At 33.7% G+C, this 13,302-nt stretch overlaps 2 protein-coding genes across 2 annotated transcripts; one reads left to right on the top strand and one right to left on the bottom strand.

Annotated features, from left to right (window-relative positions):
- Positions 1-455: 455 nt before the first annotated feature.
- LOC125185935 (protein gamma response 1-like) lies at positions 456-3,047 on the top strand. Its single transcript, XM_089066169.1, has 3 exons — positions 456-640; positions 1,035-2,148; positions 2,476-3,047. The coding sequence occupies exons 2-3, from the start codon at positions 1,065-1,067 to the stop codon at positions 3,045-3,047; spliced, it is 1,656 nt and encodes a 551-aa protein (XP_088922295.1). The 5' UTR covers positions 456-640; positions 1,035-1,064.
- Positions 3,048-5,007: 1,960 nt separating this feature from the next.
- LOC125202018 (uncharacterized) lies at positions 5,008-6,427 on the bottom strand. Its single transcript, XM_048100329.2, has one exon. The coding sequence runs from the start codon at positions 6,297-6,299 to the stop codon at positions 5,196-5,198; it is 1,104 nt and encodes a 367-aa protein (XP_047956286.1). The 5' UTR covers positions 6,300-6,427; the 3' UTR covers positions 5,008-5,195.
- Between the last annotated feature and the right edge of the window lie 6,875 nt (positions 6,428-13,302).

The raw sequence follows: 13,302 nt of genomic DNA, 5'->3' as shown, positions 1-13,302 counted from the left end.
ATTATCCATATCGAAAGTTCGATATATCGAAACTTTCGATACGATAACGATATGAAATTCTTTCATATCGATATTTTCAAAACGAAACACGATACAACGTTTTCTATACGATATATTGTATCGACCCACCCCTAATTGTCTGGCTTCTTATGATGTGGCGCCGTTTTTAACATCGGAGGTCATGTTAGTGTCAAAATCTTGATTGGCGGTGTAATAAAAATAAATCAATAATTAAATAATTTATGAACAAAAATCAAGGAAAATTTTGAAATTTGAAGACAATAATTTTCCAAAAACTTTTAACCTTCTTTCCAAACATTTTCAACAATTAAACAAAATCTGGCCCTTTATTCCCAACGGCAATACTAATAATCTGGCCACTTAATAAATAACACTACAAAATGGGAAAGTATTCAAATACTCACAAATAATTACCCGCCAAAGCCAGATCACTTGTTTCTCCCTCATTCTGGAATTCGAATTTTCTGGCAAAACTCACCAATCTGCCACAAGAATCCTCGCTTCAACCTCCTTTTCTTCTTTAATCTCAGACGACCGACCAGAACTTCAGCTCCCCGCCGTGGAATTGTGCTCGCCGCTCTCTTCTCAGCCTCAACTCAACAACTCTAGTTGTTCTCAGGTTAACTTCTTCTTCACCGCCCTCTCACTCCACTCTTTGTTAGATTTTCTAATTAGATCTGCAAGTTTTCTGACCTGTCATGAATTAGAATTTATGGATCTGAAAATTGGTATAATGAGATTTATGTGATATTCAAATATGATGTCGAATTGCTTGATTTTGTGATGTATTTTGTTAGAAGCTTTGTAATGCACTCAATTTGACTGGGAAAGTGATAAGGAGAAATGAATGAGAAAAACACTAGATTATACATGTATTTATAGGATAAGAACAGCTAAATATGTTGCTGCACTTGTCTTCTATATATGTAGAATTACCTTCTCTTGTTTTGGATTCAAGCTATATCAGTATTCATGCCTGAGAAAGGAACTCATACTTGTAGTTGTTATCATAGGTAGCCAGTTTATTCTCACTTGTGCTGAAAATGGAAGGCCATCTGCAAAAGTCTCCCAACCTAAGGCATCCTGCTTTTTATTCTGATAAGAAGTATGTTTCTGGGCTCAGTACCTTTATGGTTGCTATGATACAGGAAACCAAAGATAAGATGCAGGAAACCAAAGTTAGTATACAGGAAACTGATGATAGAATATCTCAGATAGAATACATCTTCTGTAGTCAACTGTTTCCCAAGTTTCAACTGGATACTCATAGTCTTGAGATGAAATATTCGGAAGCGAGGGAAGCTGCAGAAGATGCATACATAGAAAAGGAAAAAGGCCTGCTACTCCAGATTGAGAAGCTTCAGAAAGAAAATCAAATGAAATCCTCTTTGATTCTGCAGAAAGAAGATAAATTGAATGAGTATGAAGAGGAAACAGATAAACTCAACCGTAAACTTGAAGAAAAGGAGAGTAGAAGTAATGAGCTGCTGTTGGAACTCAGAGAGAAGACCGAAGAAGTTGAAAAGGGGAAGGAATTGCAAGGAAATTTGCTTAGGAAGGTTGAAACTCTAGCTGCAGAAATAATGGATAATGAACAAGTATTTAATAACAAAGAGAAGGAGAATAGGCTTCTTGCATCAAAAGTAACGTGCTTGGTTAATCGTGCTGATGAACTGCAAAAGGAACTTGGAATAAAGACTGCTGAACTCGATAAGGTTAGAAAAGTGCAAGATCAGTTACTCCGGCAAAATGATTCTTCTAATCTTGAAATAGTCGAGAGAGGGCAACCGTTGGAAGGGCTTCAGATGAAGAAAAAAAGGCTTCTGGATAAACAGAGAGGCTTAGAAGGCAGGGTTGATAAGCTTCAGCATTGTCTCTCCAAGAGAACAATGGAGACTTCTGAAGGGATGGAGCTGCATGCGAAGTTTTTGCAACAGGTTGAAGCAAGAGATTCTGAAAAGCGTTCTGAAAAGAGGAAAATGGGAGATGCTACTGTTTCCCGTAAGAATCTGAAGTCTCGGAACAGTTGTCTCCACAAAAAATTCAACATTAGTGAAGAAACTATGCCTCCTCTTGAAGGTGAAAATGAAGTAATGAGACACAATAAGATGGCAGTGCCATCATATGGTAAGCTCTATATTTTTGTATTTTTTTCATCACATTTCATATTTTCAGCTTGATTACTGTGTGCATGAGTATAACTTGATCATTGTCTGGGAAATATACATCGTACACTCCACCACACTACATTTATAGCTAGCAAAATCTGCATCTGTTAGCATCCTATACTTTCAAGCCTTTTTTTTCTTTTGAACATAAACTTTGCACACAAATGTGGTTGGCATTATATGTCCATTCAGCATGAACCTTCTCATTTTCATTTCACATCTTCTTCAGATATTGACAAACATATTTTAAAAGATTCTGATTCCACCTCTGATATTATGAAACCAGTGGGTGAGCAAGAAGTGTTAGAGGACAAAAAGGAGGCTGTACTGGTTCAGAGGACCGGTCCTGCCTCGCTTACAAAGCACCCGAGTAGTTCAAAACCCTGTCCTTCAGCTGGTATGAAACGCCCGCATTCTCATTGGAGGAACACAAGGTCCCATCAGAGCCGTGTGGGACCTGATCCGCATGACGATTTCCTCGATACGCCTCTGAAGAATGTTAGAGATAATTTACGGAAGGCGGTGAAGGTGGTTTGTCCAGATTCTACTAAATCCAGTGTGGTTATTGATGACTCTGATGATCAAACACAGGACGTTAAAGCTGATGCTAAGTCAAATAAGGCTGTAACATCAGGTTTTAAGTACGTAGAACCAGTACGAAAGAAATCTGACCGCGAAAACCTGAAAGGTTTTGAATGCAAACAGTGCAAGAAATTCTATGATGCTGTTCTTCCTGGTGCTGGTGAAACCCCCAGGCGCTGTGAACATCACGAAGGGGTATCTAGGCATCGATACAGGTACGCTCCTCCTTCGACTCCTGAAGGATTTTGGAATATTGGATTTGATTCGGAAATGTAGATTATTGAGTTTAATCATATATTCAATTGACATACAGTATGAATAACAAGTAGGGAGTTGGGAGTAGCTTAATGTCTTGCCATATTTTTGCTTGAACTGAGAGCAGTGGCCATCAAATGAGAACTGTGTATATTATATGTTTGCAAAAACTAGCATTTAAATGATCTGTTATCATGTCTTGGTTTGCCTGGCATATACATCACCTAATCACTACAAGTGAGGCGCTTCAATTCGGACGTAGTTTTGCATAAATGATAGTTATTAATAGTTAGAATGAAGAGAAAGTAAAGTAAGTAGAGAATCATGTATATACGACTCTCTTCTATATTATTCTCTTTCTTACTTTACTTTATCTTCACTCTAACTATTTATTATCATCTTCGCAAAACAACGGCCGAAAACAAACGCCTCGCTTGTAGTGGGACAATGGGATTACATTATGAAGTAACTTTAGCATAAGTATTTTTTACCATGCGTGAAATTATCAGAATAATACCCACATCTAATATGAAATAGAAACAAAACAAGAATTAATACACTATACTATTTCATTATTAATTTAAATGTGAATGAGTATAAATTAAAAACTGAAAATGAAGATGCTATTCCATTTTGTCGCTCACAACAAATTTTAGCCGTTCAAAAAAATTAGAATCTTAATGATTTTCAGTTAAAGCAATAGTTACCGAAAAGTAAAACATGTGTTAGCTAAAGTTATACTCCTACTATAAATTTAAAATTTGATAATTCTTTTCCCAACCAAATATGAAAGTACCTTCTAACTAAAACCTCACAAGTGTTATTTTAATAGTGGGGTTCTTAGATTTGCACAAACCTACAAGCTGTGTCGAGGATATTATAAAAAACAATAATGAGGATATTGGTTAAAGTTAACCGATGATGATGATACTAACTTACAATAATGTCTTATTATTTGTCTTGTATGGGCGGATAGGTACTTAGGCTTTATTATAATGTGTTAATGTTGTAGGTTTCCAACTTATTAATATTGAATTGAAGCAGTATGGTTGAATGAATAGGTTATTTGCATGAATTTAGTAGGAAATTGCTGGATAAGCCCCACAATATTATAATTGATGTTGGTCACATGGGTTTGTGACATCCATGTGCCCTGCCACTGCAAAACTGATCTTGACGTTTGTTTCATTCCAATATTAATTACTGCTATTATGCTCACAATTTAATGCCTTGCAATTTAATACTGCCTCTGTACTGCTATTTTACTCGATGTTTATCTTTATGATGAGAAACCACAGTTCCAACCTCTCCCACAGTCTTGAATAATAATGTGTGAGGTAAATTATGTTTTCACAATTTACACACAATTACTATTTACAACCACTGTACCAACATATTATAATGAGCTTCTTCATTATTGCACTTTCTCAAAATTTCAAATCATATGAACGTTGTGTGCCTTTAACAAGCTTTGGCTTTAAGACGGATTGAGAAAGCAGAACTCATGCAATCCGACTACAATCCAAATTTTAACAGAGTTTTGCGGCTCTCATTGGCTATCGGCTAGGTCAATCGATCCCCTAACACCACCTGAATCGGGCATTGCATTTCAGTTAGTCTGAGATATCCGATTAAACTCGTTGGAAGGTGGCATTAAATTCTGTTTGAAGCGTGACCGACAAAGCTTATCATCTCGTTGGATTTGTGTTCATACATATTGGTTTCACTAAAAGTGAAAAGTAAATTAACCTATGTTGAAAAGATACAATCTTTCTATCTATGGAGGCATAATATTATAATTTCGAGAAAATAATCTCCCTACGTGAACGTGACTCAATAATCTCCCATGCGAAAAAGCGCCCACTAATGAACTGATAATAGCAAAGAAATGTATGATTGCATACTCCTCAAATCCTAAACTTTCAAAAAGACAATGATACTATCATACTACTAATAGGAGCATAACAAAATCTATGATGACTTTAATATAATGAATTCTTTTCATAAAGCTGTCACGCACACACAATTTAACGTGGTGTGGCCTTTTTCTTGAACACATTACAACAATACACAAAATTAAGTGCAATAGTACATAATTCAACATCAACCAATGCACTAAATCAAGTGCATTTAATTACTCATATATATGTAGTTAGTATTCGAATTTAATTAACAAGTGCGCAACGGCATTCCACACAAACAATCGTTGTTGGCGAAGGAGGAAGCTTCTAGATGATCAAACGGCGAGCCGTTCGGGATCGGGCCGCAGAGGTGGTTGTGGCTCAGATCCAAGTGGCCGATGTACTTCGCCGACGACAACGATTTCGGAATTGTGCCTCTCAAATTATTGTAAGACAAATCAATGGCGGTAAAATAAGTTTTCGGGCCGAACACATCGGGTAGGTTTCCCTCCAAACCGTTCCGGCTCAAATTCACAATGTTTAAACCCGAGTTGGAAAGTAAACCGGCCGGGATCGGTCCGGTTAATAGATTCCCATCCAGGTTTAAAGTGGAGAGAACCGGCATTGAACCGAGCTGAGCCGGGATCGAACCGGAGATCTGGTTCATTGACAAATCTAAATCGGCGAGTCTGTAAATACCGGCCAGGGAGGCCGGGATCGAACCGGTAAGGTGGTTTCGGCTGAGGAGAGCGCGGCTCATCATCGATAATTTTCCGATGTCGGAGGGGATATCGCCGGAGAGCTTGTTGTTGCTGAGATCCAAGTGCATTAAGCTGTTTAGATCGACAATTGAGGAGGGGAGAGCACCGGAGATTTGATTGTCGGCGACGTTGAGGACGGTGAGGCGACGGAGTTTTCCGATGTCGGTAGGGATTTGGCCGGTGATTTTGTTGCCGATTAGGTCGAGGATGCGCAAATTGGGGAGGGAGGTGATGCAGGGGGGGATGGGGCCGGAGATGTCCTTCCAGTCGGCGAGGATGAGGGTGGTGAGGCGGTCGAGGCGGCAGAGGGAGGGGGAGATGGAGCCGGACATGTAGCCGGAGCGGCCGGCCTTCTCGAAGATAGGATCCTCGGATTCGCCGCGGAGGACGATGTCGGCGACGCGGTTGGATTCGGGGTCGCAGCTGACGCCGTACCAGTTGGTGCAGCAGTCGTTGCCCGACCACGACTTGAAAATGCCTAAATAGCGCTCGTCTAGGGCGGATTTGAAGGAGAGCAGGGCTTCCCGGTCAGCCGGTGTGCAAGCGCTCGCTGCCGCGGTTAGAGCTAGGAGCACCGCTGCTACGGCGGCGAGCGAGACGTTCGACGTCATTCCTGACAATGTCGGTGTGTTTGATCTCAGAGGAGCGGGAGAATGTGTGTGTGTGTGTGTTACAGAGAGACGGAGAGTTTGGAGGTGAGGAATTATGGGTGATATGGCAGAAGGATATATAAGAGGGTGGTGGGACGAAAATGCCCCTGGGAAGATGTGAGAATTACGATTGATAAAGGAAGCAGACATTGGTGAGGGGGTAGTTTATTGATATAAATAAGGGTATGACAATGCACGTGATGTGCATCAGCTACCTCTGTACTACTGCTTAAAATGTGTTACCAATATTTAATACTACTGCCTTTGTAATGTAGAATTCACAACATTACTCTTATTTTTGCGTAATGTAGAATTTCACATGCATAAATCATAATGACTTCAAAAATAAGTATGGTTTATTAATTGTCTCATTTTATATTTTTTATTAATTATTTTATTTCTAATTTTTATTAAGTACTCCTTTCGTTTCATAGTAGTAGATGCTTTTCTTTTCGACACGGAGATTAAAAAAGGAAGAGAGATGAAGAAAGAATAAAGAACGAGAGAGTAAAATAAGTGGGAAGAAATATGTTTACTTTTACTAACAAGGGAAATGACTTTACTACTATATGGAATGTTCCAAAATGACAAAAAGTAACTTTACTACTATGGAACAGAGGGAGTACATCTCATATTTTATCAACTTATTTCACTCATAATTATTATAAACCTACTAGTAATATATAAAAATAGGATATATTTCATACGTACCTTTTTCCCTCACTTTTTCTTTATCAAAGTTAAACAATTTCTTAAAACTATGAGACGACTAGAGGAAGTATTTATTATTTTAGCAACGTAGTACTTCCTCCGTTCCATAGTAATAGAGTCATTTTCTCATTTTGGTACGTTCTATAGTAATAGAGTCATTTCCTTTTTTAGTAAAAGTCAACACATTTTTCCACACCTATTTCACTCTCTCTTACTTTTTTCTCTCTTTATCTCTCTACCTTTTTCATTTTCCACTTTATTCTCCCTTTACTTAACTTACCTAACACAATTTTTTTAATCTTCGTGCCGAAAAGAAACGCCTCCATTACTATGGAACGGAGGGAGTAAGATATTAAAACATTTACGAGAGTGAAGCTTCCATTGGGATGGACCGTAGGCCCCATTGCAAGACCGTTGAGAGGGAGGCAAGGCAACCGCTATTTCCCTCGAGTTGAGGGAGGGATAATAGTTGGGCTACTAGGTTGATTCACGGTCGTTTGACACTGCGGCCTTCATAGCGATAACCTGGAGTAGTATATTTTTTTAGTTCATTTTCTTTGCTTTTCCGATTTTGTGTGTGTGAGAGAGAGTGCGCGCGTAATTGGGAGGTGTAAATGCATGCTACGCTTTTGGATTAAAATAAGCCTTAATAATTGGTTTAATATCCTAAACCTTAGTTAATTCCATGTGTTTTTTTTATATTAGTTGATACTCCCTACGTTCTGCGGTAGTGAAGACGTTTCTTTTCAGACACGATTTAAAAAAAATTATGTTAAATGAGTTAAGTAAAGGAAGAATAAAGTAGAAAATGAAAAATGTAGAGAGATGAAGAGATAATAAAGTAAGAGAGAGTAAAACAAGTGAGAAAAAATGTGTTGACTTTTACTAAAATGAGAAATTACTCCACTACTATAGAACATACTAAAATGAAAAAATAACTCCATTACTATGGAATGAGGGGAGTACTTATACTATTATATACTACTATAGTAGTATGTTCTAAATTTAAGTTTAAATTTAGATTATGTAATTTAGGAATATTGGAATATTGGAATTTTTGTAATTATTTTTTTCAAAATTTATAAATATTTAAATTTAACTGAGAGATTAACAAAAATATTACTACTACCTAATAAAATTAAGGTGGGATTCAAGTAATCTTTTTGTAGTTATATACTACTAATCTTTGTATGCGTTCTTCTTAAGATTCAAGTAAATGAATTTGTCCACTTTTTGGGATCTCAGAGAGGTCAAAACACATCTATATATATAGCGTTTAAGATGATATGATATTATTAGCCTACGGATCAGTGCTTATTTAACGAAACTAGTAAATAACATAGCGCTTAAGGATATTTAGACAAATGAATTTATTCGAAAACTATATAGTCATGATCATATTGCTACATAAACATTGGAGTGCGAAATTGCCAACTAATAAAAACAAATAATTTATAGGATAATTATTTTCTTTAAAATAGTTCAAGCAGATGACCAAAGATATGAAACATTTATTTCATTATGGAAAGGTAGTTACTAACTTCAGTTTAAATTTTCATTTGTGATCTAGTTTGTTTTTCTAGTTTCAAGTAAACTCAACTTAGTTATATATATTTCCTAATGAACTTGCACATCACGTTTATAATTTGGTAGCTAGTTATAATAACTACAATGATGCGAACATTAACGTTAAGTAATAAGTAATCATTAACTTAGTTGTTTTAAAAATTAGTGAGAGCGCAATCCGGATCATGCTAGATCAAATGGTGATTTATTGGATTGATTTTCATCTATGTACAATATATGCTAATGTAAAGTAATTGCAAAACATTAATTAATTACGTACGATTTCTGTCTTCTAATTGTAGATGCAATATTAGTTACGAATAAAACTTGTTAGGTTAAGCCCATAAGTTTCTTAATTATAAAACGGGCAAAAATTGAGGGCTATCAAAAACTGAATTAAGGATAAGAATAGTTTCTTTATTGCTCTTTTTTTTAAAAAAAATTTCTTTCGTATTATCTTCTCAGCTTTGTTATGAGCGTATTTTTGTTGCAGTTTCTTGAATTTGGGCTTGAGCTTTTCTTTGTATTAAAAAAATCTTAACTGAGAAATAATTTGGGAATTGATTTAATTATTTTGAAATGAATTTATTTTGTCATTTTCTTATATACTTAAACCAAATATTGCTAGTAATGAAGCAGGAATGATGGATGCATTTATGTGAGTTGATTTGATTTCATGGTCTTGTCTGCGATAATTATTGATTCCTATTTTTATATGATCGTAGTTATTGAGATTCAGAAAATGCATCAATCAAATGTAGGCAGTGGGTCCATCAAACATGATAATACATAGTAGGCATGCCTATGCTCTTCTTTTCGTAACCATACTTAATTTCGTGCACATTTAAACAAACAGCTTCATGGATTATTTGCATGTAAATAAATAGATTTTCATCATGCTTTTGCATACAAATTTTAAAATATATTTATAATTAAATTGACTTTTATTTATTTATTTTGCAACTCGAAGGATTTCGGTATGTTCGTGCTGACATGAATAATCAGGAAATTGACGCGATAAATAACGATGCAACTTTGCGCGCGTCTGATCCGCTTCCAAATGGAGTAGTAATTTTTTTGGCTAACCCTATCAGCATGAGCTTGTAAAATTAATAATTAATAATAAATAATTAAATAATTTCTGTACGAATTTTTAATAATCAAATGGTGGAGATTCGATGATGTTTGACATGTCACTGTGAGAATTACCATCATATATCATTTTTTAACATAGATTATATTGCAGTGCTGTACATAAAATGGATCATCCTTTTCGAATATGTATTAATGTATTTCTTACAATAAGAGTTTGATCAACAAAAATACAACGACCTTTTGTAGAATTTATGATTTTTTTTAAGAAGGACAAAATATGTGTATGTAAAGCCACAATCAAGAGCAATATGGTGGCATTTAGGTATTGTCATGTGAGCCATGTGACTATGGATGCCAAATGCAATGAAAAAGATTGTGACTCAAGTGGTCTTGCATTGTTTTGCTTGGACTACTATCACATTTATCCATCCCCAAATATTAGTACTACGTTAGTGTTAATTAATAGTAGTTCATATAATTAATGTATGTGTGAGTGTTTATTAAATCATTACTTTATGGTCAATTGATAAAGAAGAGGTTATTGGGAAAGAATCAAGTACTAAAGTCTAAAACGCACAACAAATGTATCCATCTGCGTTCAATTGCGCTCAATCATATTTTTTCTAGAATCTTTCGATATTTACTACAATATATGTTCATAATGAGATGGAGCGTGTCTCATTCGGATCAAACTCGCTTAGGCTGAACACTAAACTAGATACCAAAGCACTTATAGTTCTACAATATATGTTCGTAATGAGATGGAGTGTGTCTTATTCTGATCAAACTCGCTTAGGCTGAACACTAAACTAGATAACAAAGCACGGTTAGCCCAAATTGAATATCTTGCCTACCAACATGTACCACTTCTCACAAGATGGGATGCTTGAGCTGCACAACTTCATGTCCATCAATTGGTGTAGCACGATGTTCACGCTCTCCCATCGCCCAAGGTCTATTATATTGCCAGAGTAGCCACGTCCAAACCTGCATAGATAATTTGTGGAGAAAAAGCCAAACATACATTGTGCTTCATGTTTCCCACAAATTCATATTATGCCTCCTTTCTTACTTTCTTACATATATGAAATACCTAATAATCAAACGCTTTGTAGCATCATATATAACCATCTTGAATTTTGAGATAATAAAAACTCTTTAACACTTCACTTAATGATTCGATCGTATTAAATATCAAACTTAAGTACTTCAATAACTATTAGTAGAATAAAAAAAATGAAACACATAATCTCTTCGTTGGTACTAGTTGCCAATATAATTAAATATATAAGAAAATTCGCAACAATATAAGAATATTTACATTAAAAAAAATAATGGTCCATAAAAGAGATGGACCTTTGGATTGTCTGGAAGAAGATGACAATTGTCACTTAGTCTCACATGAAAGTGTTGAGCAAACTTGGCCTAATTATCCGTAATCATGTGCCCAATACATTAATTACGTACTTATTTAAGTAATTAATGATAAAATTGCTATTAAAGTGCCAAATAACATCTATGGATACTATTCTTTTCTTTGCATATGGTTGGGTTTAATATCTTTTTCAATGACATCAACCTCATCCAAACGAGAATGCTTTCTAAAATGACTTATATTTTTATTTACTTCTGTTTTAGAATTGCTCTTAGCTAGTTTCTTTTAATAATTATTCACTAATGAATTTTAGCACGCAGGCTTCTGATCAGTTCTCACCACCATAAGTTACATACAAATATATAGGTAATTGAATCCGTCTATAAAATTCACCTTTTTGTAACGTGATGCGTAAATTTTTTTTAGATAAGATCCAATACCAGTATTATATTTCTGCTTAAAGAAAAATCTTTCTTTTTTTAGTCATTTTATCTAATTTATGAAATACGTGATCAACCGAGGGTTCTTACTCGGAGAATCCCCATTTTCATTTTTTTCATGTATTTTTTTTATTTAAGTTTTATACTATATTTTAAATTATTTATGTACTCATCACAATAGTTTATTGCACAAAATTAGTGTATAGTTTATTGCACAAAATTAGTGTATACATAATATTCCCTCATCCCACATAGATATTGACCTTTCCTTTTTAATTTATCATATTCAAAATATTCATTTTCTATATTTGAAAATAAATAACTCTCTTCTCTCTCCTCATTAAAATATTTAACTATTTTTTCTCTCTACTTATTCTACCTAACAATCCCCCTAAATCCCGTGCCACTAAAAAAAGTGGACATCTTGAGTGGGACAGAGAAAATATATTTTTTAAAAATTTATTATTACTTTTATTAGATAAAAGTAATTGTCAAAGTTGATAAGCGCTAAAATAGGGTATTTGTATTTTTAGTTTAAACATTTCAACCGAATAATAATTATGATTTGTTATTAATGAATTTTAGTTCTAAAATAAATATGATTAATACAATTAATTTAGAGGTTAACAAGATAAATAAAATATCTATAGTAAAAACAAAATCGTACTATCCTGTAAATTCCTATTCGAATACTATATTCGATTTAATTTTGTTACAAAAGACATTGCTTGAACATAACATACTAGTTTATTAGTAATGTATCTTCAATTCGTACGAAATCCTAATTATTAAAAGTTTTTCTATATTGAAATATTGAAATATCTATGGTTAATTTTGCACCTAAAAGTGGGTTGTAACTAAAAAAGTACTCATATTTCAGGTTTTCTAATTTTCAATTTTCAATTTTCATATTCTATCAATTGCTTCAATAACATGGTCGGAATCCGCGTAAAAAAAAGTGATAGTAAGCATTTCATTATTTCAATAAATATTTGTGAAAATTGAATAGCATTTTTGATAAAGAGTGAACTACATAAACGGTAACTGATATTTCACTTTTGCACGTAAATAGTATCTGATCTTTATTTTATATCGTTTTTGGTACCCAGTGATAAAAATAACCCTCTAGGTATCAAATATGTGATTATTTTTTCTTCTTTAATTTCCTCTTCTTCTTTAATTTTTCTTCATTTTCTTCTTTCTTTTTAGTATTTTATCTTCCTATCTTTTTTTTTCTCCTTGGTTTATGTTTCTTCTTCCTTCTTTTTTTCTTTTTTCTTCTTTCTTTTAGTGTTTTATACATACATCTAATAATTGCATTCATAATATAAATAAAAAAATACCTATGTAATTAATTATTTAAAGTAATTAAATCAATTGAATATTTTTTTATTAAATTATTTTATACTCATTTTAAGGTTGAAACACCTAACTAAAAATATTCAACTTTTTATATCATTATGAATACAATTCACAATGTTAAATTTTTATTAAGACTTTATTAATTAGTTACAAATTTAATATAAAATAATAGTAATAATAATTATAATTGTTATTATTACATAATATTATGTGATTCATAATTTATATAATAAATATTAATTACTATCAGTTTTTAGTATTATAACAATAATAATTAAATATAATTATATTTAAGTATATTTCAATGATATTAAAAATAAATTAATTATTAATTTATAACATCAAAATAATAATATTAACATTGATTAATAATAATAGTATAAAGAATTAAGAGAACGAGAGAAGATATTATAAT

The sequence above is a fragment of the Salvia hispanica genome, chromosome 2 (assembly GCF_029641045.1).
Source record: "Salvia hispanica isolate PSC_SH4W2 chromosome 2, Shi_PSC_v1, whole genome shotgun sequence".
Classification (NCBI taxonomy): Eukaryota; Viridiplantae; Streptophyta; class Magnoliopsida; order Lamiales; family Lamiaceae; genus Salvia; species Salvia hispanica.
The sequence above is the reverse complement of the archived record's forward strand: the minus strand, read 5'-3'. Positions and strand labels throughout refer to the sequence as shown.

Excerpts from the sequence above, each read along its gene's own strand:
- LOC125185935 (XM_089066169.1), top strand. The coding sequence starts at position 1,065 with ATGGAAGGCCATCTGCAAAAGTCTCCCAACCTAAGGCATCCTGCTTTT. Across the intron at positions 2,149-2,475 it reads GATGGCAGTGCCATCATATG|TGGGTGAGCAAGAAGTGTTA; the intron begins GTAAGCTCTATA and ends TTATGAAACCAG.
- LOC125202018 (XM_048100329.2), bottom strand. The coding sequence starts at position 6,299 with ATGACGTCGAACGTCTCGCTCGCCGCCGTAGCAGCGGTGCTCCTAGCT.